Source organism: Musca autumnalis, unplaced genomic scaffold (assembly GCF_047663935.1).
Source record: "Musca autumnalis isolate F117 unplaced genomic scaffold, ASM4766393v1 scaffold_1, whole genome shotgun sequence".
Taxonomy (NCBI): Eukaryota; Metazoa; Arthropoda; class Insecta; order Diptera; family Muscidae; genus Musca; species Musca autumnalis.
This window is the reverse complement of record NW_027411644.1, coordinates 309547738-309575728: the sequence shown is the minus strand read 5'-3', so window position 1 is coordinate 309575728 and position 27991 is coordinate 309547738. Positions and strand designations below refer to the sequence as shown.

The 27991-nt window shown below is 36.0% G+C and overlaps 1 protein-coding gene across 1 annotated transcript in view; it reads left to right on the top strand.

Annotated features, from left to right (window-relative positions):
- LOC141389922 (fatty-acid amide hydrolase 2-A) overlaps positions 1-27991 on the top strand; it is a 97614-nt gene that overhangs the window by 42597 nt on the left and 27026 nt on the right. Inside the window, exon 2 of the mRNA XM_073962183.1 lies at positions 13121-13301. Within this exon, the coding sequence (XP_073818284.1) occupies positions 13121-13301 (181 nt within the window). The remainder of the gene's footprint in view (positions 1-13120; positions 13302-27991) is intronic.

Here is a 27991-nt window from a genome sequence, read left to right as displayed (position 1 = left end):
CGTCCACACTTTGGATGTTGTAAAATTTCTTCGAATATTATATGAAATTCGAAGGTGGTGATTATAGGACCACTACTTCCGGTACCTCCCACGCAAAAGTTCGAAAATATTCGCTAAAATTGTACACGCGATTTCTCATAGACGTAGCAACCGATATGGTCCAAACGTTGGATCTTTAAACATTGTCGAAACTTAGCTTATGTTCGAATTTGGGCCATATCTGTCCAATCCTTGTGGTACCACCCACACAAATGTTCAACATTTTTGTGTGGTTAAGGGTCTGTTCGAGGATCCTTTGGACATTTTTCCGAAGGTTTTCCTAGTGGCTCTGTTTACAGCGATATTATGTTTTTCGTAGGCTAGTGTGATAAAAAAGCTCTATCTATCGATATCTCCGCAAATTTTTGAGCTTTAATCCTATCCATACTTTAGTTGGTGCATACGCCCAAAATTTTTAAAACCCCTAGATACATAAGTTTTCTTTTTTTTTTTTTTGGAAAAAAGTATTTCAATGCCCACAGGCTGAGGGTATATCTCTGTCGGCAAAGCCGACTGATACTTTTTTACTTGTTTATTAATTGTTTATCTACCAATTAGGCTGAATTTTGAGGTGTAGGGTTCCCAGTTGACAAAAAAACTTTCCCGACAAAAATTATGGACGTCGGTTTACGTTTTGATATAGACCCCATATACCTCCCGATTTCCGGTATTTTAAGATTTTACCTAAGTTTCTCGACCAAATTGGCTGAATTTTTGCATTGAGGGTTCCCAGCGGAGAAAATTTTCTGATAAAAATATGGGCATAGGTCCACGATTTGATATAGGCCCCATCGAACAGTACCGCCCGATTTTCGGTATTTTTAGGGTTAAACCACATAATCCATCCGAAATTACTGAAATTTGGTCAGTCTTCATATATTTTTGTGTGCTTATTGAATACATCAAAATTTGGTTTTTAAATACGAGAATTTTCCTTAAAAAAAGTTTTTTTTTTACCGATTAATGGTCAAAAACGGCCCATTTTTAAAGCCTCCACCATATGGAGGGTGTAATTAAATTTGTCATTCCGTTTGTAACACATCGAAATATTCGTCGGAGACCCTATAAAGTATATATATTATTAATCGGCATAAAATTCTATGTCGATTTGACCATGTCCGTCTGTCAGTCCGTCCGTCCGTCTGTCTGTTGAAATCAAGATACAGCTCGCAATTTTAAAGATAGAGAGTCAAAATTTGGTACAGAAGTTTTTATTACTTGCAGGATGGTTGGTATTGAAAATGGGATATATCGATCCACGTTTTGATATAGCCCCCATAGAACGGTACCACCCGATTTTCGGTATTTTTAAGGTTTTAGCTTCATTATCCTACCAAAATGGCTGAAATTTGGTACGTAGTCTTCTTTAGGGGTATAAAACTTTCCCCCAGAATTTTGTCGGTATCGGTCCACACCTTCATATAGCCCCCATAGAACGGTACCACCCGATTTTCGGTATTTTTAAGGTTTTAGCTTCATTATCCTACCAAAATGGCTGAAATTTGGTACGTAGTCTTCGTTAGGGGTACAAAACTTTCCCCCAGAATTTTGTCGGTATCGGTCTACACCTTCATATAGCCCCCATATAACGGTACCTCCCGATTTTCGGTATTTTGAAGGTTTTTGCTTCATTATCACACAGAAATGGCTGAAATTTGGTACTTAGTCTACGTTGGTGGTATAAAACTTTCCCCCAGAACTTTGTCGATATCGGTCCATGCCTTCATATAGCCCCCATAGAACGGTACCTCACGATTTTCGCTATTTTGAACGTTGTGGCCTCAATATTCCACCGAAATGGTTGAAATTTGGTATTTAGACTTCGTTGGGGGTACTCAAACTTCCCCTTTAAACTTGTCGGTATAGGTCCATGCCTTCATATAGCCCCCATGGAAAAGTACCTCCCGATTTTTCGTATTTTGAAGATTGTGTCTTCTTTGGTGGAAAATGGCTGAAATTTGGTATTTAGTCTTCAATGTGATATAAAACTGTTCGCCAGAAATATGTCTGTACAGGTCCACGCTTTCATATTGCCCCATTTCTGACTAAAGTTCGTCGGTATAGGTCCACGTTTCGATATAGCCCCCATAGAACGGTACCTCCGGATGGCTGAAATTCGTTATTTCGTCTTCCAAGAGTTATAAAATATTCCAGAAGAGTATTATCAGTATAGGTCCACGTCTTCCTATATCCCCATAGAAGCTTACTTCTTGATTTTCGGTATTTTTTTAGTTTTAGCCACATTTTCATACCGAAATATAGGAAATTTGGTATTTAGTCTTCTTTGAGCCTAAAAACTGTCCGTCAGAAATTTGTCGGTATAGATCGACGTTTTGAAATAGCCCCCATAGAATGGTGCCTCACATTGTTTTACCGAAATTGCTGAAATTTAGTATTAGGTCTTCTTCATACACGAAAGAAAACTAATTATTCCATTTTACTTCAATACAACTTGTGGTGGAGGGTATAACAAGTTCGGCCCGGCCGAACTTAACGCCGTTCTTAATTGTTTTTATTAAAAATCGAAATATCGATTTTGACTGTTCACTATTTTTTGTAAAAATTTATATTTTTAAAATTCCCCCGTTTAAAGACAATGTTATTAAGCCCACAAAAATTAATGACGATCGGTCCATTCGTTTTCGAGCTTTAGTCGACACCGCAAAACATTTTGTTAAAAAGGAGTAACCCCTTAATGTCATGGCACGGCCTTTTCTGGCTGAGTCCACGACTAAAAAGTGTGCAGATGCTAATGTCACTATCCGTTCAAAAGTTACAGATTTTTGACCAGGAAAAAACGATTCTGAACCACTGTGCCCCGCATATCTTACCAAAGACCGTAAGAGGTCACAAGGTCAACGTTAGTTAGTGGTAGAAATCAGTTCACCATCGACCACTATGTTCAGTGGGAGCCTCATTTCTGCCGTCCAAGTGGTGAACAATGTGGTAGTGGATTTAGCAGCGGATATTGTCATATTCCTCAGATGGAAAAACTGCACTAAGTCAGCTGAGTAGACATTTAACATATCACTTTTGTCATCCACGATAGGATTCGACGCCAAGATCGTACAATCATCCGCACGCATTACGATCTCTAGCCGTCTGAAGTGTGTGGAATTTTAGAAAGGCACGAAAACAAACGTGTAACTTTTTGAGAGTTGTGGTTCGGATGTGACAAACCAAGCACATCCAAATTGTTTCTCGGTTTTCCTCCATCCTGGCACGGACCAAAAGAATTCGTAGCAGGAATTCTGGGATATGTTGCTCTTAACACAGAAAAACGATACAAATACAAACATATGTACATTGAGGTAGCCGGGACGTTAGTGTCGTTCTGATGTTGAAGAACCCGCCGCCTTGGCTTTGGTCGACTATTTGTATATCTCTTTGGTGAAGTTTTATCAATTGTCGGTAATATATGTCTGAGATAAACGAATTCTGTACATGTAAATGGAATTGAATTGGACACAATTTTATATCCCAAATGTTTACGTACTCTTTCATGCTGTATGAAGAACCCACTGTAAGAACCAACAACCACTTAATTATATCAAAATAAATATATTTTTTCTATATTTAAATAAGATACAAATATACATATGTACGTATTTCTTCGGGGAATTTACTTAACCACAATTATAACAAAACCAAAACAAGAATTTAAGTAAATTTCCAGCGGATGTTGTGAGACTTCTTACGCAATTGAAATTTTCATAAAGGTGAATTATCCCATGCTCCCTTGATGATGTCAATATACTGAAATGGTAATTGCAAATGTACTCGACGTTAATTATAACCCTAATTGCATAACACTTAGTAAATTTATATTTTATCACCAATGTCTGTGATAATAATTTCCTCTAATAAATTAACAACAAATTCGAAGGTACAAACAAGTAAATGCTTAAACTGATAATAATATCTACCTATGTAGGTGTGTATAAATTGCAAAGAAAAATGTTATCCATAATTGAAAAACAAATTAGTCATGCTTATCCAAACCGGCCCTACAACATACAACGCGATTGGGATTCCCTCGGAACAAGTTTTCCCTTTTTTCCGCTTGAGTAGAAAATGTAGAAATTTACAAATACAAACTTTATTCCTCTTCCGGTAAGAATTTTTCCATTGACATAATGATGCAGGTACAGGTGAATCGATAATCTCTCTTACCTACTCTCTTTAGGCATAAGCATGAGACTCAATTCAATCGAACAGAACATTAAATTGAAAAAAACCTGTTCAACAAGTAAAAAAGTGTCAGTCGGCTTTGCCGACAGATATATACCCTCAGCCAAAGTGAAGCGAAACTTTTACCTCCGTACAGATCGAATGTATTTCAGGTCTCTTCAAAATTTGGCCCTTTTTGGACATTTGAACTTGCCGACAATAATGTGGAATAGGAATTAACTGCGCTAAGACACAAATGTTGAACTTTTGTAGGGCAGGTACTCTTGGGCAGGACCTATATTGGCCATTTTAGAAGTTTAACTAAGTTTTGATAAAATATTAGGAGATCCAAAGTGATATATTTTAAATATTGGGGAGAAGTACCGAAAGTTGTGGACCGGTATTGCCCATGTGACTAAGTTTGGATATAATATGACGAAGACCAAATGTTGGACCAAATCGGTTGAACAGTTCAAGAGTTATCGTGTTCTTCGACCGCCACATATGTTGACATAGGGATTTTTTACATCTTTCGGGCTGTTTTCGCAAGAAATATGGACTTACCCCTGAAAAAACTTTTACCGTCGTAATGGTGGTAGCGTATGCAAATAGCTTCAACAAAAATCCAAGTGAATCGATAGCAGGTCTTAAAGTGAACTTATCCGAAATTTTGTGTGAGAGTTACCAGAAGGAGTAGACAAATCTAGTCCATATTCGAACCTGATCTATATCTGGTAGATATATTAGGATGTGCAAAGTATGGATTTCATCGGCCACTCCCTTCAAGAGTTATCGTGCGCAAAATTTTTCCGAACATTTCTGAAGTTCTGTGGGGAAGGTACCTGAAGGAGTGGACCGATATAGCCCATCTTCGAATTTAAACTATGTTTTGGTAAAATATTACGAAGGCCAAATTTTGGACCGAATCGACAGATCCGTTCGAGAGTTATCTTGCGCTCCTACCACTACACAAGGCCATAGGGGCTTTTTGCTACTTTCCGGCCATTTGCTCGGGAACTATGGACTTGCCCCTGATGAAAATTGTACCTTCGTATAGGGAACAGTGAATACAAGATGTTGCAACAAAAACCAAGACAATTCGAGAGCAGATCCTAAACTGAACTTTTCCGAAATTTTGTGTGGGAGGTACTCGAAGGAGTTTACCGATTGAGTCCATATTGGAACCTCATCTAAATCTGGTAGAAATTTCACAATGTGAAAAGGATGAACCAAATCGGTTGCTCCCTTCAAGAGTTATCGTACGCACAAGTTTTCCGAACATTTTCGAACTTTTGTGGGGGAGGTACCGGAAGGAGTGGACCGATATAATCCATCTTTGAACTTGAACTAAGTTTGGACAAAATATTACGAAAGCCAAATTTTGGACCGAATCGGCAGATCCGTTCAAAAGTTATCTTGCGCTCCAACCACTACGCACGGTGTCATAGGGTTTTTTGTAACTTTCAGGCTATTTTCTCAGGAAGTATGGACTTGCCCCTAATGAGACTTACAGCGTCGTATAGAGGACAGTGAATACAACTTGCGTAAACAAAAATCAAAGCGATTCGAGACCAGGTCCTAAACTGAACTTTTCCGAAATTTTGTGTGGGAGGTACCCGAAGGAGTGGACCGATTGAGTCCATATTGGAACCTCATCTAAATTTGGTAGAAATTACACGGTTGTTCCCTACAAGAGTTATCGTGCGCACAAGTTTTGCGACAATTTTTGAACATTTGTGGGGGAGGTACCTGAAGGAGTGGACCTATATGGCCCATCTTCGAACTTAAATCGAATCTGGACAAAATATTTCGATACCCAAAATTTGAACCGAATCGATTGATCCGTTCGAGAGTTATCGTGCGCACCAGCCAGCCAGACAGACAGACAGGCGGACAGACAGACAGACGGACGGACATTGCTAGATCTACTCAAAATTGTCTGAAACGGATATCGTACAAACATACTTGGGGTCTAAAACCATTATTTCGATGAGGCACATTTTTGGTCGTATCAAAGTGTAAATACCCTCTTTAGCCTAAAGGCTGAGGGTATAATAAAAACCCAATCGTAAAAATTCTGACTTGTGTGCAACCTGTTCAAACGTATTTTGGTGATTGGTTGCATGCCATGCAACATGTGGTTTGTGGTTGGAGCTGTATACAAGAAAATTAACTACAGACAGGGTTTGCGCTCTATGTTTAGTTTAATACGAAACTGGATACAAAATTCCAGAAAATACAATTCATTCCTGATTTTAATTGTTTGGCTTGAGTGGCAACAATGGGTATTAACATTTTTGTTTTTATAAAAGCAAACATGATCACGACATTGTTAACAATTGCTCGGTTCAAGAACCTGCAAGAAGCTACTATTTTTTAGTACGATACAATTTTTTTCCGAAAAAAATAATAAAAATTTGTAGATTCTTGCAGTATTGGAACACGGTGCGCCTTAACTAATTTTAAATGGAAGGTGCTTACACCTGGAAAGTTTTTGCAGATTCTGAAACGACAATGCTCATAGATGGGAAATATCAAGAAACAAACAAATCGCCGGAGGGATTTTCAAATAAATCGCGACTTAAGTTCTCATTTTTAGAGGTTCTTTAGGGTTTCACGATTTTGCCTGGAAACCCCGAGTCCTACTTTATGGGCCTAAAGAAAATGTTGTAGCTGTGAAAATTCTCCACAAGATTGATCTTTATAATATTTTCGTAGGTTTTACCGTTTTTGAGATATAGAAGTTCAAATTGAGACAATGCACTGACTGTACCGCCTCCTTATAAAACAATATCATGCTCAGTGCGCCTTAAGTAACTTTTGACTCTCGCGGTTTTCAAGTAAAATCTTGAAAACCTAATGAAACCCAAAAAATGTGAACTTAAAACGCGATTTACTTAAAAACCCCTCCGGAGATTTCATTACATTGTTTCTACGTACTCTGATTTTTCATGGTCATTTTTTATACCCTCAGCATTTATGCTAACGAGGGTATATAAACATTCATACGGACAAAATGTGACTCATCGAAATAACGGTTTAAGACCCCAAGTATGTTTGGACGAAATCCGTTTCAGACAATTTGGAGTCGATTGAGCAATGTCCATCCGTCTGTCTGTCTGGCTGGCTGGTGCGCACGATAACTCTCGAACGGATGAGCCGATTTGGTCCATAATATAGCTTTCACAATATTTTGTCCAAACTTAGTTTAAGTTCGAAGATGGGCCATATCGGTCCACTCTTTCAGATACCTCCTCCACAAAAGTTCAAAATTTTTCTGTAAAATGGTCTGAACGATAACTCTCGAAGGGAGCAATCGATTTGGTTAAAACTTTGCACATCGTATTATTCCTTCCAGATATAGATCTGGTTCGAATGTGAACTATATATGTCCACTCCTTCGGGTACCTCCCACACAAAATTCGGATAAAGTGAAGTTAAAGGGCTCCTCTCGGATGGTTTTGCAATTTTTTCAGTAAGTTTTCCTTGCGGCTCCCTTTATGAAGGTACAATTTTTTTCTTGCGGAAGTCCATACTTCCTGCGATATTGGCCTAAAAGCTCCAAAAAACCCTGACGGCACCAACCAAAATGGCAAATCCGCAAGATAATCCTCGCAGGGAATTTCTGATTGGTGCAGGCTTTGCACATCGTAATATTTCATCCAGTCATGTATCAGGTTGGAATATGGATTGTATCGGTCCACTCCTTCGAGTACCTCCCACACAAAATTCGGATAAAGTGAAGTTTAAGAGCTCCTCACGGATCGTTTTGAAATTTTTTGTCAGTAATTTTTTTGTGGATCGCTTTACGACGGTACAATTTTTTGCCGGAGTAAGTCAATAATTCCTGAGATATTGGCCTAAAAGCTCCAAGAAACCCTGACGCCATCAACCAAAATGGCAAATCCGCAAGATAATCCTCGCAGGGAGTTTTTGATTGATGCAGGCTTTGCACATCGTATTATTTCATCCAGTCCAGTATGGGATTGAAATATAGACTATATCGGTCCACTCCTTCGGGTACGCCCCACACAAAATTCGGATAAAGTGAAGTTTATGAGCCCTCTCGCATCGTTTTGATTTTTTTTCAGTAGGTTGTTCGAGCGGCCTCATTTACAATGGCACATTTTGTTCCGGAGTAAGTCAATACTTCCTAAGATAATGACCCAAAAGCTTCAAAACGCTGCAGGATATTGTGCAAGATAACTCTAAAACTTTTTCAAACTTATTTTAACATAATTTAATATTTTGAGTCCTTTATGAGGAAGTTTGGTCGCCAAAAATGATTTGGTATAAGACCACGTTACGGTACCTACAGATTTTAAAGCAAAGTCGTGGTATAAAATCAATATATTTTATATACGGCATAATTATTGTGTTTGGTTTTGCTGTTTTTTTTTTTTTTTTTTGCTCAGTGGCTGAGGGTATTTCTCCGTCAGCACAGGTGACTGATACGTCCTTACTTGTTTTCTGTTTAAAATTCTCCTTAGACAAGTCAATAAAATAGGGAAAAAATGTATAACCACAGCCACGACCTTCAAAATACCGAAAATCGGGAGGTATCGTTCTAAGGGGGGTGCCACCGGTGGCAAAATACCCCTCAGTAATGTTGGCGACGTTTCCTGAGTATTTCAGCCATGTAAAACTTCTCTATAAAGTGGTGTCGGTGTAGGTCCCATATCATTGTGCTAATATGAATCGGGGTGCACTCATTGATATGAGAGATGTCTCCCTTGTCCCGTCTGGGATGTTTGTGGAACAATTATATATATCGTTCTATGGGTGCTATACGAAGACATGGACCTATACCGACAAATTTCCGGTGGAAAGTTTTATACCCCCAACGAAGACTTAATAGAACATTTAAGCCATTTCAGTGGTATATTGAGGCCACAACCTTCAAAATACCGAAAATAGGGAGGTACTGTTCTATGGGAGCTATATACATGAAGGCGTGGACCTATACCTACAAATTTCTGGTCGAAAGTTTTTCACCTCCAAAGAAGGCTAAATACCAAATTTCAGTCATTTCGGTGGGATATTAAGGCCACAACCTTCAGAATACCGAAAATCGGGAGGTACCGTTCTATAGAGGCTATATGAAGTCGTGGACCTTTGCGAAAAAATTTCAGCTGGAAAGTTTTATACCACCAAGAAGACTTAATACACAATTTCAGGCATTTCGGTGGAAGATTGGCGCCATAAACTTAAAAATGCAGAAAACCGGGATGTACTGTTCTATGGAGGCTACATGAAGACGTGGACCTATACCGACAAACTTCAGGTGGAAAGTTGTATGCCCCCAACGAAGACCTAATACCAAATTTCAGCCATTTCGGTGGGCTGTTTAGGCCACAAATCATTGAATATGGTTTTGCATATGGTTAGCATATGCAAACTTTATGCAAATATGTCAAAATATGCATGATATGCAAAATATGCAAAAATTTCTGGCCTAAATCGTTTTATTTTGTGATAAAACAAGTAAAAAAGACAAAGATGTACCCTCAGCCTATGTGAATTAAAACTTTCATCTACGGACAGATCGACACAATTGTTAAACTTTTGTGGCGGAGGCAACTTAAAGAGAAGATTGTTATCGGCCATTTTAGAAGTTAAACTAAATTTGGACAAAATTTTAGGAGATCCAACATTTGGATAAATTTGGTTGCCCAGTTCAAGGGATATCGTGCATACCATTTTAGTGATATTTTTTAAATATTTGAGGGAAGTACAGGAAGTTGTTGCCAATCGTCGAACTGAAACTAAGTTTGGACACCTATTGGGCTGTTTTCTCAAGAAGTATGGACTTGCCCCTGAAAAAGTGTTTACCGTTGTAATTGAGGCAGCGAATGCAAGTTGCTTCAATAGAAATCAAAGTGATTCGAGAGAAGGTCTTAAAGTGAATTTATCCAAAATTTTGTGTGGGAGGTACCCGAATGAGTGGACAAATATAGTCCATATTCAAACCTGATATACATATGGCAGATGTATTAGAATGTGTAAAGTATGGACCAAATCGGTCACTCCCTTCAAGAGTTATCGTGCGAGTTATCGGAGGTACCTGAAGGAGTGGACCAATATGGCTTATCTTCGAACTTATACTAAGTTTGGATAAAATATTAGGAAGGCCAAATTTTGAACCGAACCTGCAGATCCCTCCAAGAGATATAGCTCCAACCACTAAACACGGTGTCATAGGGGTTTTTTCACTTTTCAGACTATTTGCTCAGGAAGTATGGGGGGCGGTGAATACAAGTTGCTACAACAAAAATCAAAGCGATTCGAGAGCAGGTCCTAAACTAAACTAAATTTTCCGAACATTTTCGAACTTTAGGTCTCTCCATATAACCAAAAGAAATCAGCGTTTATTTTTTGTTTCAAAAATCTTAAAAAATTCACATTTATTTCTGTTTAAAAACCCAAAACAATCTACATTTTTTAAATTCTGAAAATTCTCTTTGTTTCATTTTCAAAGTCATAAAAACTCCACGTTTGTTTTTTTCCAAACATCTTCAAAAAAATCTACCTTTCCTTGCTTTCAAAAATTTTGAAAAAAAAATAATTTTTTGTTTCGTCTAGGGGTTATTTTATATTTTTAAAATTTGACAACCCTATTTTCTTGTCTGAAGCAAAGTAATGAGTTGTATTGTGTTCGATGATGATGATCATGCCAGGCTAATGATCGAACCTACTAAAGAGAGCATTGAGCAGTTAAGAGAGCAGCTTGTTTTGTTTCTAAACAACAAGAAAGATAAACGGCTTTGGTTTTGTTTTATTTTCTGAATTCAACAATTGAATTGAAATTTGTTTAAATAACTTTGTAAGTATGGCTTAAGAAACTATTTGCTCAGCGGAGGTTGTACGTTATACTTGTTGTCTGTCGTTGTCGTCTTGTAGTCGTAATCGGTCGTCGGTGTTGAAAAACGGTTTATGTTGATTTTAGTTAAAGCTACTAAAATAATAAACAAAAACCAAAAGAAAAAACACAGTCAAAAGTAACGATTCGAATAAGATTGGGTTTTCTGTAAGCGCTCGCCCGTCGTTGTGAGCTGCAACTTATGTGAAAATTTGAAAAATTACAAGCAAAAATATAAAATAAGTTTCAAAAAAAAAATTGTTTTCCAATAAATAATTAAGTGAAGAATTTTTTATGAAGAAAATCTTAAAATAATATTTTTATGGAAAGAAATTGAGTTGTTAAATAAAAATGTGGATATTTAAATAAAAATAAATTATCTATTTAAAAAAAACACAAAAGTTCCAAGAATTCCCGAAATTTCCTTCCCCTTATCTCGGGGAAAAATAGTAAAAAATAAAACCTTTGTGAAAAAATTGTTCAATTTCTTCTTTAAAGAATTTTGAAATAATTTACAACATTGTGTGTTTGTTGTTGTATTTATGAAAGAAAAACCAAATTACATAATTCTTTTTTATTGAGTGTTGCTAAAAGAATTGTCGGCCATTATATTTCGTTTATGGGTTTCTTCTTGCAAAAGTTCAACGAAAAACAGAGACGAGAATAATTGAATGACCAAAACAAAAATAATAAATTTTTGTTTGTGGCAAGAGGCAAGTGTAACAAAAACAACAACAACAAAACAAACCAGTAACAAACAGTGTTTGTGTGTGCTGTAAGCCTGTGCGGCAAACCTACTTTTCGATCGTTGCCTCCACACCAAAACCTGCCACAGCCATCATCAGCCAGCAAAGTCTGCAGCAGCAGCAGTAGTAGCACAAACATTTAACGAACGTCCGAGCTTCGTTTGAACAAGTAGTAAACTCTCGTTAAACGCTTGTCGGTTCGCGTCTAGTGCCAGTGGTTGGCCACTGCCGGTTTAGTGCAAAGCTGGGCGCATGTGCAAAGTGTTGGTGGTCATCGTCGCTTAATTGCCTATCATACGAACAGGGTTCGACTTGGGGGCCACTGCAGCGGTGCAAATAACACACACACGCATATTGTGCAACCTTCTCGCCATCAATACCATTAAAGGTGTTTCCCCTCGAGACTCTCCGACCCTCTTCCCCTCATCATCATCATCGACATCAAGTAATATTGGCAAAAATTCCGCCCCAAAGTTGGGTTGCAAGCAGTCAGCCAGCCATCATCTCTTAAGTGGTTTTACCACCAGCTGTAGCCGAACGAAGCAAATATTGCACAATCTCTTGTGGTTTTGAGGCTTGTGTGCAAATACAAACTTACGCAGCCGTCGTAGTTGATTGTAATCATCATTGACGAACCGTTCATACCAATTGACAGACAGTCGAATGCCTCAATAGGTGGCAATAAGGCCGTTGGTTTTTTTTTTTTTTTTTAATACATTGCTCTTGGTAGCTCTTGATAGCTTGTTGACCACTAGCTACCTTTAATTTAACCAACTCGAGAATAATTTACCAGCTGCTGTATCCGAACGTAGTGGCTTTATTGGCCACAATGTCTTTGGTTTTGGCCAGCACTACTCAGGGAAGTAGCAGAAAGAAGTAGCTAAACCAAATTGGCCTAAAGAAACATAAAAATCTAAGTTCCTCCCTGCAAACCCCTGCTTAACTAACCATCATAAAAATAAAGCAACAAAGACGTTGCATGTGGAATGAAATAAAATGAAGTTTATAAAAATCGAAAAAAAATGAAATAAAAAGAAATATTAAATAAAAATTTTCTTTATAAACCAAAACATAGAAAAGAAAATCGAAAAAAAAACCAAAAAACATAACAACTAAAAATTGTTGACCCAGTTTTTCTTCTTCGCAAAAGCCAAACAACAAACCACCACAAGCTTTTGCAAGTGTTGTGTGTGGTGTTGTTACCTCCCCTAAAAAGACTAAATTTTGGTATTTTCTTTTTTCATTTTTTTTTTCGCCCCCCTCGTTACCAAAAAACCGCCAAAATTGCTGTCCTACTGTGTTCCAGAATTATGGGGTACATAATGCGGCGCTGCCTGCGTACGGCTATGATCGTGTTCAGCTGGTTCGTTGTACCCTATAGCCGATTCACCAACATCAAAGTGAATCGGAAAAAGCTGCCGCCCATTAAATCGCATCTATTGGAAATACCCGCTGTCGATCTGGCCAAAATGATCAGAACACGAAAGGTAAGTCAGACACAACACACATACATATTGTGATACTTACGTATATAAAATTAAAGTTATATTTTTTTATATAATTTTTTATGATAAGAATTTTTATCGCTAAAAGTGAATCCATGTTATCAACATTTTAAAAATATCTGTTCATGCCTTGGTGCAATTTTTGTAAAAAAAAAATATGAAGACGAAATACATTTTAACGCGTATGTTTTAATGTTATAATATTTTCACGGATGTCCTAATAGTGGATATTGGATCCCCTATTATTAGAATGGTATACATTTCAAAAAATGAAAATTGTGAAAATAAGTCTAGCTTTTAAAAAGTTAGAAAATCTTGAACAATGAGGCCAGGTCATGCTATGAGAATCAGTGGTAATTATTCTGAATGAAAACTATCCGTACATATCGCCTGATTTAATGTATTTGATGCATCAAATAGGTTGTGTCTGTCAGAATTGAAAATAGATATAAGTCTGAAATTGTTTCAGATTTGGATAAAATACCCAAATACATTTTCGCCCGCTTAATTATATTAATATTGATCAATGCTAATCCGGTCGGTCTCAGTAGATACATCTGTTTCCATCTTTAATGGTGTAGGGTATCATATTGTCGGTCAAGACCGACTTAGATCCTTTCCTTACTTTCAGCGTTAAGTCGAAAATGCTGAAAAATGTTCCTCATCGAAATAATGGGTTTAGACTTGTTTCTGCCAATTTGCAGTCGATTGAACAATGTTCGTCCGTCCGCCTGCCTGTCTGGCTGGTGCGCACGATAACTCTGGAACGAATCAAGCGATCGGGTGTAAAATTTAATATTTGTAAAATTTTGTCTAAACTTAGTTTAAGTTCGAAGATGGACTCCTTCGCGTACCTCCCACACAAAATTCGGTGAATGAGTGACGTTTAAGATCTCTCTAGGATCGTTTTGAAATTGTTTTCTCCAGGTTGTCCTTCCGGCCCTATTTACGACCGTATAATTTTTTTGGGGGTAAGTCCATACTTCCTGAGATAATGGCCTAAAAGCTAAAAGATACCCTAAATGGCAAATTCTCAAGAAAACGCTCGGAGTCCAAACTTGTTTTAAGTTCGAAAATTGACTAATTGGTCCACTCCTTCGGGTACCTCCCACACAAAATTCGGAATAAGTGAAGTTAAAGAGCCCCTCTCTGATCGTTTTTAATTTTCTTTTCAGCAGATTGTTCTTGCGACCCTCTTTACAACCGTATAATTTTTTCCATGGGAGAATGACCTAAAAGCTCCATGAAACCTTGACGGCACCAACTTAAATGGCAAATCCGCAAAGTAAACACGCTCGCAAGGAGTTTCTGATTGATCCAAACTTTTCAATGTCTAAATCGCCAAGGTCAAACCCGCAGAAAAAGTTATAGAAGATGATGAAGATGAGGTTTGGTGGATTTCATGCGTCCAGAATTGATGTTCTTTATGACAAGAGCTACAACTTTGCCTCCATGAACGAATTAAAATTCTTCACGGTTTAGAAGATATGCGCCTGCCAAAATGCTCACTTGTGACTTAATTTTTCAAGGATATTTTTGATGTCCTTTTTATCCTGGAATGCAATAATTTATAATTATTATATAAAGCCTATACTCTCCTCTTTAATATGACACCATTACCAGCATCGTACGACGAGTACAAGTATTTAAAATATTTTTTTGAAAAATGTTGACCTTTGAAATTTGTTTGACCTCTAAAAGGTCAAAACGATGAGAAAACGAAAAATTAAAAATGCCATTTTACTCCATTTTGCCTATATTTTCAAACGTATATAGTCCGGTTCAAGTGTAATTTTGGCTGTCGGACAGTGTAATTGTTCAAAAGTTCGAAAAAAGCCTTTCGGCACCAACTAAACTAAGTAGTAGGTAAGATAATCTTCGAAACGAGAAACAGATTTGGTCCATGCGTTGTACATCATACTATTTCTTACAGCCTCGGATTATGTCCGAATATTTACTACATCGGACCACTCTTTGGAAACAGTGCCGTTTTAGGGCTTGTCTGGGATCGTTTTTAAATTGTTGGCAACTTGTGTTGTGAAAAAGTCCATACTTCCTGAGAAAATGACCCGAAAACTCCAAAAACATCTATAGAAGTCAGAAGTATAGTGTTAGCTTCTTTTCTTAAGTCCAAGGCTGAGGGTATATCTCTGTCGACACAGCAGATTGATACTTTCTTACTTGTTTTATTCAAATATAGTCATATGACATTTTTACCATTAAAGTTTGAATTTGACCTGGACAAGTAAAATTCGGCTTTACTGACTGCTAAATAGCCTCAGCTTATGACTGTGCAAAAAACAAAAGTCGTTTTGGAAATTTCCAAATTATACTGTCATCCTTTAGGCTAACGGGGGTATATTCACTTTGGTTCCAACAAAAATTCGTTTCAGACAACTTGAAGTCGGTTTAGCCATGTTCGTCCGTCTGTCTGTCTGGTTTAGTTCGAAATTTTGCTACAGTAATGTTTTGTTCAAACTTAGATCAAGTTTGAATATGCGCCATATCTGTCCATTCCCTGGGGTACGTTCCAACAAAAGTAAAAAATGCTTGGAAAAATTGCTCATATTTTTCATATTTTTTCATACTTTTCGAATGTTTGCAAATGTCTTTTCTTGTGTTTTTCTTTTGCTTGCCAAAAGTTCGAAAACGATATCATTTTCGAACATTTGGTGAATGCCTTTTCTTCACAAGAAAAATTGTTTTGAGAAACATTTTTTACTTCGGATTTTTTTTTTTTTTTTTTTTTTGTTTCAAAACATAATTTTATGTTGTTTGTATATAATTCCCATTTGCATTTTTCAAATAATTTCGATATAAAAGCTACGTATAATATAAACAATAAGTGTTGCAAAAGACAACATATGGGTAGCGTACCAAATACAAGACAACAATGTTAATCAACAGTATCGCAAACATAGCAAAGAAGTAAAGACGATAAAGGTACAAAACAGAAACATCAAGGAACTCCACCAAAAATGATTTTCGCCAAGATCAATCAATTCATGCGCTAATAATATTATTATAATAATCGTTTTCCATTCATTCTCGTGTGTCGTTCTCGAACAAAATATCCGCAAAACTATCGAGAAACATTCGAAAACAATATCGTGTTCGATAGCAATGGTATTGTGGGTATCGGTCCACTCCTTCGGGTAAGATCTGCTTTCAAATAGTTTTTATTTTTTGCACCGACTTATATTCGCAGCCCCCATTACAACGGTAAAAGGGGGCAATTACACACTTCCTGAGAAAATGGCCCGAATGCTAAAAAAAACCCTACGGCACCATGTGCAGTGGCTGAAGCGCATGATAACTCTTCAAAGGATGGACCGATTCGGTCCAATATTTAGCCTACGTAATGCTTTGCCCAAACCCAGAAAAGTTCAAAAATTTTGTTTAAGAGCAGTTTAAGATCTGTTCGAATATCCTTTGGAAAATTATACCGTTGCTACTTGTTGTGGACCTGTTTACAGCGATATTATGTTTTTCATCCATGCTTCCTGACATATTGGTCCAAAAGCTTTAAGTAATACGGTGACCAACTGAAATGACTGGAGAAGCGATATCTATCAAAAAGAAATGGCTCCCAAAATAAGATATACTTTCAAAATGGACTATGCTAATCCATTCCTTCAGGTATCTCCTCCGCAACACTTTTGAGCTTTAATCCAAATATATGTATATTTCTGTCGAATAGGTCGACAAAATCTGAATACCTCCTGAATACATAATTATTGGGAATTTGGGTTCGATTCTCACAGGCTGAGTATACCTCTGTCGTCAAAGCTAATTAATCTTAGACTTGGATCTAATTTTGGAATTCATTCCTTTCGATAGTAATCGTGCAACCAGCTTTTTAGCTGGTTATAGTTGCTTTTGGGACACTATGTTAGGAAGCATGACCACGAAAAAATGTTATGTTATGTAGTTGACATCAGAATCACAATGACTACCATCGATGAAAATTTCAAAACAATCCTCGCCATTGGTGCCTACAGGGGTTTTTAGAGCATTATGCCCATTATCTGAGGGATTATGGACTTGTCCCAGAAAAAAATGATTTATGTTAGGAGGAAATATGTCATGTCAATGACTGCTACTCGCAATTCCTCTGATATCATTGGTCTTCTGTTTTGTTTTTTTTTTTTTTTTTGTAATCCTGTTACCCATGAGAAGAGACCCGAAAGATACCTTGTGACTTGTGAGGCTACCTTGGCAGTTCTTAAACTTGGTTTGTCTTTCCTCCGTTGACTTAACTCGCTTCACTTTGTTTTTGATGTAGAAGGCCGGTTCCGAGACAGACTTCCAGCTTTCAGCATCCCTGACTGAACCTGTTGTCGATACATCCCCTTTGACTTAGCATCCTTCGACTTTGCCGGGTTTCCTACCTGTGTGGTGGCAGGACCTCCCTTTGAAGAGGGTGTTATGGTCGAAAGAAGTGAATCATTTTTCGAGTGTTGGGTCAAGTATACATCGCTCCTGGTTTCGGCTTTAGGGGTTATGGGATACTGAGGGTGAGGTCTGATTATTTTACACTTCCTTATCGAGATGAATGAATGTTCCTGCTGATGTACTTCTTAAGGAAGTGCTTCAACCTACGGAACGCCCTCTACTCCTTAGCCAATATGTCTATCTGGTAGAGACATCTTCATTCATTCTCATGACGTCACCTAGCCAATCCAATTGTATACTTTTGAAATAGTGTCACATAAAGTTCGTCAAGATGAAAGTTATAGATCTTTAAACAACTCACATGTTTGGTATTGTAAATGGGATATATCGGTCCACGTTTTGATATAGCCCTAATAGAAAGGTACCATCCGATTTTCGGTATTTTGAAGGTTTTAGTATCATTATCACACCGAAATTGCTGAAATTTGGTACTTAGTCTTCGTTGGGGGTATACAACTTTCTGCCAGAAATTTGTCGGTATAGGTCCTCACCTTCATACAGCCCCCATAGAACGGTACCTCCCGAATGTTGGTATTTTGAAGGTTGTGGCCACAGCAACCCACGGAAGTGGTTGAAATTTCGTATTTAGCCTTTGTTGGAGGTGAAAGCCTTTCTGACTGAAATTCGTTGGTATAGGTCCACGTTTCGATATAGCCTCCATAGAACGGTACCTCACGATTTTCGTAATTCTGAAGGTTGTGACGTCAATATACCACCGAAAGACGAAATTTGTTATTTAGTCTTCCATGGGGTTAAAAAATATTCCAGAAGAGAATTATCAGTATAGGTCCACGGCACACTGTTCCCAACCTGCGACAAAAATCGAAAAATCGATATTAGCAACTCTGCAACAATTCAGCAAATTGTCTCTAAACATATTATATTTTAATATTCCAGCACTGTTTTTGTAATTTATAACGGTATTTAACAAAACAAAACAGAAGACGTTGACATTAACGTCATTAACGTATGATTTCTTAAAAACTTTAAAAACATCAGTAAGGTTGTGACTTCTTACAAGGCACGTAACTCAAAATTGAAAGGATAAAATTATTGTTTTCGAAATGGAAGTTTTAGTACAAGGTTTTCTAATTACTTTTACAAAAAATTTGTACACATTAGCTCTGTTCCAGAACTAAAAAGTTTTTACAATTTTTACCACTTTTACACATTTTGCGTTCCCGTACACAAAATTTATATGAAAATCGTTTACGACTTTTACAACTTTTACAACTTTTACGACTTTTACCACTTTATAAAGTACGGGAAACAGGCCAATTATTCGTATAAAATGTGCTGGAAATCACATTTTTATACCCTACACCACTATGTGGGGAGGGTATTATAAGTTGGTTTTGGCCAAAAAGTTTGTAACGCATCGAAATAATGGTCGTAGACCCATACTTATATATATCAAAATGAATGTCTCGACGAGCTGAGTCGATCTGGCTATGTGTGTCCGTCCGTCAGTCCGTCTGTCCGTCTGTCCATCTAAACCTTGTAATCACGCTACAGGCCGCAATTTTGATCGGATCGTCACGAAATTTTGGATGTTGATGGGGGTCCCGGAGGGGAAGAAGCCTATTGATTTTGGTGATGGTCGGATAATATTTAGGGGTCGGAAAGGGCAAAAAACTTAGGTGGATAAAAAGACAACGTTTTTTTCCAAAGCCAATATCTCAGCTTCTATATGGGGTATACCAAAAGCAAAACCTGACAATGAAAGCAGAAAATATCACCTTTCTATGATGTAAAGTAGGTGCTCGTAGGTGATCAAACAACGAAGATATCGCAATAGTAGCAAATAAAACCCCAATTTTCATTTTTGCGATTTGAATTATATTGACAAATATCACAGCTTTGATTGAAAATTTTCCAAACGCAAAGCCTGACTATGAAAGTAGAAGATCCCGTCTTTACAATGATGCAAACTAGGTCGGCGTAGGTAAGCAAATAACGGAGATATAGCAATAGTCGGTAATACATCCCATTTTTCTATTTTTTTGGAAATCACGCTACAGGTCGCAATATTGATCGGATCGTCTCGAAAATTTCAGGGCTAATGGGGGTCTCACAAATGAAGAAGCATATTGATTTTGGTGATGGTCGGATAATATTTAGGGGTCGGAATGGGCAAACACTTATTTGGAGAAAAGTCAACATTTTATTACAAAGCCAATATCTCTGTTTCTTAAAGAAGCATATCAAAAGTAAAATCTGGCAAGGAAAGTAGAAAATATCACCTTTACAACGATGTAAATTAGGTTGTCATAGGTGGTCAAATAGCAGAGATATGGCAATAGTCGATAATGCATCCCATTTCCGATTTTTTTGTAATCACGCCACAGGTCGCAATTTTGATCGGATCGTCACGAAAGTTAAGGGGTTAATGGGGGTCCTACAGAGGAAGAAGCCTACTGATTTTAATGATGGTCGGATAATATTCAAGGGTCGGAATGGGCAAAAACTTATTTGGAGAAAAGGTCTACGTTTTATTTCAAAGCCATTATCTCTGTTTCTTTAAGAGGTATATCAAAAGCAAAACCTGGCAAGGAAAGTAGAAAATATCACCTTTACAACGATGTAAAGCAGGTTGTCGTAGCTGCTCAAACAACAGAGATATCGCAATAGTCGGTAATGCATCCCATTTTCCGATTTGTTTGTAATCACGCTACAGGTCGCAATTTTAATCGGATCGTAAGGATTTTTTTGGGAGTTGATGCGGGTCCCACATAGGAAGAAGCCTATTGATTTTGGTGATAGCCGGATAATATTTAGGGATCGGAATGGGGAAAAACTCATTTGGAGACAAATTCAAAGTTTTATTCTTTGTGAATATATTGGCTTCTAGTAGGGGTATTCCAACGACAAAGCCTGTCAATGGAAGAAGAAAATATTACCTTTACATTGGTGTAAAGCAGGTTGGCGAAGGTGGTCAAACAAGGGAGATACCACAATAGTCGGTAATGCATCCAATTCTTCCATTTTTTTTTTTTTTGCAATCAAGCTACATGTCGTAATTTTGATCGGATGGTCATGAAATTTTGGTTGCTTATGGGGGTCCCAGAGACAAAGAAGCATATTATTTTTGGTGGTAGTCGGTTTATATTCCCTAAAAGAAATGATTACCAGTGAAAAGCTTATGCACAGGGGTAGTGGTGTAGGGTATCACATGGTCGGCCCCGTCCCGACTATAGCCTTTGCTCACTTGTTTATAATACTTTTTTGTGGATTTTTTTCCAAGTCCTACAAATTGAAGTTGAGTTTTACTAACTTCTCAATCCTTCGTCACTCTCCAATTTTTTTGAAGAATGCACGAAATAGTGTCAAGTTTACAAAAAATTTTGTTCCAGCTGCATATATTTGCATTTCCGTGTGTGACATTAAAATACTGACGATGCCTCTGGTCGTTTCAGTGAATATGCCGTATTACTGTATTCTCAGTTTTTTCTTTGTTTTGTGTTTTAATTGTTTGTTTTGGTTTTTATTATATCCCCTACCATGAAATATTCTGACCTCAAATGGAATAATTTGTTTCCTTCCAGTCGGAGACGTTTTTTGACCACTAAGAACCCCAAATAGCAATTTACAACCAATTCGAACCGAAAATGTAGATAAAAACATAAAACGAACTGAAATAGGGAGGTACCGTAATATGTGATCTGTACCGAAACCTGGACCTAAGACCACAATTTTTGTCGAAGAAGGTTTTTGATCATTGAGAACTCCAAATGGCAAATTACAACCAATTCGGGCCGAAAATGTTGATAAAATCTTCAAAAATACCTGAAATCGGGAGGTATCATAATATGAGAGCTATACTGAAACCTGGACCTAATACCACAATTTTTGGCGCAGAATGTTTTTGACCATTGGGAACCCCAAATACCAAAGTACAGCCAATTAGGGCCGAAAATGTAGATAAATGCTATAAAATGCCTGAAATCGGGTGGTAACGCTACATGGGGGCTATAGGAAAAACTGGACCCATATTGATGATTTTTTGGCTAAAGTATTTTTTACTTATTTTTAGCATATACTAAAAAAATCAGATTAATCCGACGATTATAAATATTTTTGTCGCACCTTCCCATACAAGTGGGACCACTGTGCGCGGGTTCCTATATCCCCCATAGAAGCGTATCTCTTGAATTTCGTTATTTTGAAGGTTTTACCGAAATATCGGAAATTTCGTATTTAGTCTTCTTTGAGTATAAAAACTTTCCGCCTGAAATTTGTAGGTATAGATCGACATTTTGATATAGCCCCATGGAACGGTACCTGCTGAATTTCGGTATTTTGAAGGTTAGCCATATTGTTATACCGAATTTGCTGAAATTTGGTATTTAGTCATCTTCAGAAACGAAAGGAAAATAATTGTTCCGTTTTACTTCAATACAACTCGTGGTGGAGGGTATAACAAGTTCGGCCTGGCCGAAATTAACGCCGTTCTTACTTGCTAAGGACTAAAAGTGCTGAATCTTGTTTATTTTTCGGTTCTTTTTTTCATAGTGGTGATTTGTAACAGGTATCTTTCCGCCAAAACGCCATATTTGTTATCATTTACCCAAATTGTCGCTAGTCTGTCATACAACGGGTAAATCAGTAAATCTATAGACCAGACTTTCAAACCTCCAGCTAACTACAAACCCATAGCCAAACTTATCACGGTGCGCCTGAGCTGACTTTAAATGGAAGGTGCTTACACCGGGGAAGTTTTTGGTGATTCTGAAACTACAATATTCATAGATGAGAAAATCCAAAAGCAATTGCTGGAGGCATTTTTAAGTAAATCGCGGACAAAGTTCCCATTTTTAGGTTTTCAGAATTTTGCTTGGAAACGGAAAGTCCTATCGAAATGGGATCAATGAAAATGTTTTCACTGCTGCACGTCACACGTCTTTCATCTGCATTTATTTGTGATAATTATTATAATAACAATAAATTAGTAAATAATGAATTGTTTAATAATAATTAATTAATATTAATAGATTAATTAAAATTCTTGATATTGTTACATTAGGAAAGAAATTCGCCTTAGGAATCTTACGTATCCTCCTTTACAGATATCTTTAGTTATACTAAGCACGTTTTCGAAAACTTACAAATTGAAAAAAAAGTTTATTTAAATAATATCATGCAGGGCAGTAATAACAAACAATTTAAAAATTGTGTTCCAGCTTTTGTAACAACATTCAGCAACAATTTCTCAAATAAGTGAAAAAAATAATAAATAAAACGAAATATGGGCACGGGTTGCTATGTAAGTTTTTGTTGTTGCTGCTGTTTCTTCTATTACGTTCAATTCTTAATTATTAACAATTGGCCATTTGTTTATTAGAATTTATTAATTTTAATAGAATCGTTTGAAAATTTTTTCATTGTTCTTTAATTTCTAATATTTTGTCTCAAAACGATTTTTTACGATGTGACGACAGCTTTCTATGCATTTTTTTGTTTCTAAATTAATGGTTTAAAATTTATTTTGAACAACCAGATCTGAATGAAATGCGTCGAATGCAATGAAATGTGGGAACTGGACAGGTTTTCTTGCAGCAGGCTTGAAGTGACCATTTCGTGTGTGTGTCGTAATATGGGCTCGTTTTGTTTTTTTCCAAATCGATAGAAATTTATTCAAATTAAATTGAATTCATTTCTAAATGAATTTATATTTAAGTTAAATCTCTGTTGGGCTAAGCTAATTGAATATTAGCTTCTTTATATTTGAAATATACAAACATATATATTTTTGGCAATAAGTATGAAACATATTATTTGGGAATTAGAAAGGTCTTAAAATTTTAATATCTAGGCTCTGCTGAGAACAGGTTATCAGGTTGACCTTCGACTTTTAGTCTTTTACCAGAAATAACTTAGGCCAGAAAGCCAGCTGCTTATGCACCGAGGCTTTGCTTCATTGGTCATCTCATTCATTACTTGTTATTCCTGATAAAAGAATAAACAAATACCAGAATTTCATTTAAATTAAGTCATACTTGTCCTTTATTCATTGACAGCTGCTGATAACTTACGACCACAAAGTGTCTACGCCCAAATGCATTGATTGAAGCCTGACAAACGAAATGAACTCTCTTAATTGTAACAATTCACTTCACTTTGATTTTTATCAATTGATTTCTAATTTTGTTTTGATTGAAGCCACTTCACACCTCGCACATAAGCAAAACAAGAAAAAAACGAAATATTTCACATTCTCTTTCAAAGGAATGCATTCAACAATATATTAAAAAAAGTGATTGTACTTAACTGTCGATTTATTGCTATATCTCTTCAGCGCGGCGCAGCGTTTCAATCATCTATCGTATCATTGATTTTTGATGAGAAATGGGATTTTTGCACAAATGAATCAATTTAATTTCAACATTGATATTCATAGAACACTGATGGGCAAATTGCGAGAGACTCATGTATTTTTTACACTTTTGTGTGTGAGGCAGAGCATTTCTGCCCATCAGTGACATAGAATGTGGAACAGAGAGAGCGAGAGAGCGAGGCAGGGAATGCCAGTAAAATGTTGTAACAATTGAAGGAAATTTATTTCCCATGTAATCAATGAATCACTTCAAGATATTAGAGTGGCGCCCAATTTGAAAACGCTGAGAATAATTTTTACTTCATCAGATTTAACGAGGCTAAATTAATAACTGTTAAACTGTGGACTCGGCACTTCAATGTGCCAGGCGGGCGTGCATTCCATAGCATCACAGTGGCACTCAAATTATTACCCGAAATGTCTCTAGTATTTCACCCATCAGCTTTACTAACTTTAAGATAACTATAAGAATTTATGACTCCCAAAAATTAGAAGATGTAAATCAAGTATTCCATGATTTAAAGATCCACCCTAATATTGTCATACATAATTCATTTGTTCCTTTGCAAATCTTAAGAAAAAAAACCGTGAAATATCTTAAATTGACAATGAATTCATTTTGATAAAAAGCAAGGAAAGACAACTTGATTACCCATCAATGAACGAAGAAATTGTTACACACATCAAGATTTAACTCTATGGAAATTTATATTACACTATTGGAAATTAATGTAAGGAAAAATAATAAAATATTTGCAATTGCGTATTTCATATTTAATACTTACTTACTCATGTTAAAGCCGTCTATATTTTATATATATACATATTTTAAATTTTATATTTTCTAATTTAAGTTTTATATTTTATGTGTTATATTTCATATTTTTTTTTAATTTAAATTTTATATTTTAAATTTTATAATTTCTAATTTAAATTTTATATTTTCTAATTTAAATTTTATATTTCATATTATATATTTTAAATTTTGTATTTTATATGTTATATTTTGTATTTTATATTTTGTATTTTATATTTTATATTCTATATTTTATATGATTTAGTTTATTATATGATTTATATTAAATTTTAAATATTATATTTTATTACTTATATTTTTTTATTTTATATTTTGTATTTTATATTTACATCACATTCCCCAATTAAATTACCCACAGTGTACTCATAACCTGACATAATTTGGTATTTATATGTACCTATGCTATTATTCATATACCGGGTAAATTACCCTATAACATGTGTACGAAAGTCACACACGGCATCAATTCATTCATTCATACAATTGGTTGGTTATATCAATTCTGTGTCTAGTGGAACGGCCGAACATGGGTCTTTCCTTCTTGCCTTATGGGTATGTCCGTGTGTGTTTCAAGTAATTGTTTCTATTTAAGTTAATGCGAATTCATAACTCCGTGACATGCGAAAACGGGTCACTAACATTGCCATCATAATCATACAAACATACATACATAGGCACATAGGTACTTTTATAGACATATCTATCTACCTACACTTGATTATGTTGCGGTATATACGGGGTTATTTGTCTGATCTTGAGTACAAAAGTACAAAAAAAAAATAAAACAAAACATAAGATAAATATGACAAGGATGATGAACATACAATGACTTGTAAAAAAAACGCAATGAAATTAATCATAGACATATGAATGTATGTAAATATTTACATTGTGGGTATTCCCTACCCCGCTCCTCTTTGAGGTTTTTGGGAGGGAATACATTGTCATATCTTACCTTTGATTAAGGGGCAATTAAATCATTTAAATCATACTAGAAATATAAACTGGTCCAGTCATGATATTTCTGCTATAATGAATAATGCTTGGGAAGTAATAATCGAAGTCTATGCATGTTTTACCCTCTACACTCAAAGAAAAATATTTGCAATAACGCATATTTTCAGATTAATTCAGATTTACAAATTAATTAAATTCTCAAAAAATTAATGGAATTTTTACAACAAATTATTCCTATTTTTATACCCTCAGCGTTTAGGTTAACGAGGATACGAGTATATACACTGTGTTACGATGAAAATGTGTCCGTTTACGACGGTACAATTGTTTTCAGGTCAAGTCCATACTCCCTGAAATAATGCACCAAAAGTTAAAATAACCCTTAGGGCACTGTTTCGTGGACAAGCCTATGCTTCCTTCTATGGGCACTAAAATTTTCAGTTCTTAACTGAATAATAAATGTAGAACCTCTGTAAGTTCAGACGTCTGCTTCGGAACCTGTGCATCATTTTAGGGGGAATCTACTTTTTTCAATTACAAATTTATTCTTTTAAAATTATTAAGCAAAGTTTTAACAAGCATCCAAGTATGAACAACTTCGTTACTTTGTTCCTTTAATTTCACCTCAGAGAGTTTAATGTACAAAGTATAATTGTTTTTCGCAAAGTTGAACTCATACAAATGTCAAAAATTATTTCCATCAGCAGAAACCGCGCAAAAAGTCAAATGGCAATAACTGACCACAGACACCTCAAAGAACAGAACAAAAAAGCAAAAGAAAACAATAAAAGAACAAAAAAATTGTTTAACAAAATTGAAATGCCAGCAATTAACAGTGAACTTGACTGAGGTCTGCACAAGTGCAAATTGTTGGTGATTTTCTTATCTGGTTTTTATTCATTTTTTTCACTAAAGTTATTATTTCGTTTTTATTTCCACAAAAATGGTTTTAAAAAGAGTTTTTATATGGGTTTTTCATTACAGTTGAACAGGGATGTGAAGAACGTAAAAATATGTATGATTTTTTTTTTACATAGAATTACACAAATTAGCAAGAAAATAAAATTAAAAACATTTTCAGAAAGGAGTTCTTTTTGATCTTTACAAAAAAAAAAAAAAAAATAAATAAATAAACATTTATCGCCATGAGATCTTTAATAAGGTCCCACTGTAAATTAGTTTTTGCTTCGACTTTTGAACACTTTTTTTATTTGTTTGTACATATAAAGCCAAGAATTTAACAGCAACGACGACCTTAGGTTGAATGTTTTTAGTTTAGTGGAGTTTAGTAGATTATAGTGCGGCAAAAGAACGTTGGAATTTGTAAAGATTTGTTTATTATTTTAATAACATTAATAAAATTATTTTCCTACATACGAAAGACGAAACACTTATTATATTAAAGCAACTATAATTTGTAACTATTAAAACTGTGTTTCTTTTATGTGGAGGAATCCTTCGCCAGATGTGAACTTTAGAGAAAAAGTGTTTCTGGGCAATAGTCTGCATATTCCAACAACCAATAAATAACAAATATACAAAAAACACAAAACATAGTTTTTTCGGTTTTGCCGACAGATATATACCCTCAGCCTATGTGAAATGAAACTTTCATCTATGGACAGAACGAATGTATATAGGGTCTTTTCAGAATTTTGTTGCCCGTTTTAGACATTTGAACTTGCCGACAAAAATGTGTATTAGGATTAAAGTTCAAAAGTGTTGCGGAGGAGGTGCTTGAAGAAATGGACCGTCCATTATGAAAGTGGATCTTATTTTGGGAGTAATATTTTTTGGAAAGATATCGCGCCCACTAGTCAAAAGTTGTGCTGAGGAGGTACTTGAAAAAATGGACCGACATAGTCCATTATAAAAGTGGATCTTATTTTGGGAGTAATATTTTTCGATAGAAGCATGGACTTGTCCACGGACTTGTCCATAATATCGCTGTAAACAGGACCACAACGAACAGCATCGGTATACATTTCCAAAGGATCTTCGAACAGACCCTAAATTGAATTTAGACACAAATGTTACACTTTTGTGTGGGAGGTACCCTAAGGAGAGGACCGATATGGGCCATTTTAGAATTCAAACAATTTGGACAAA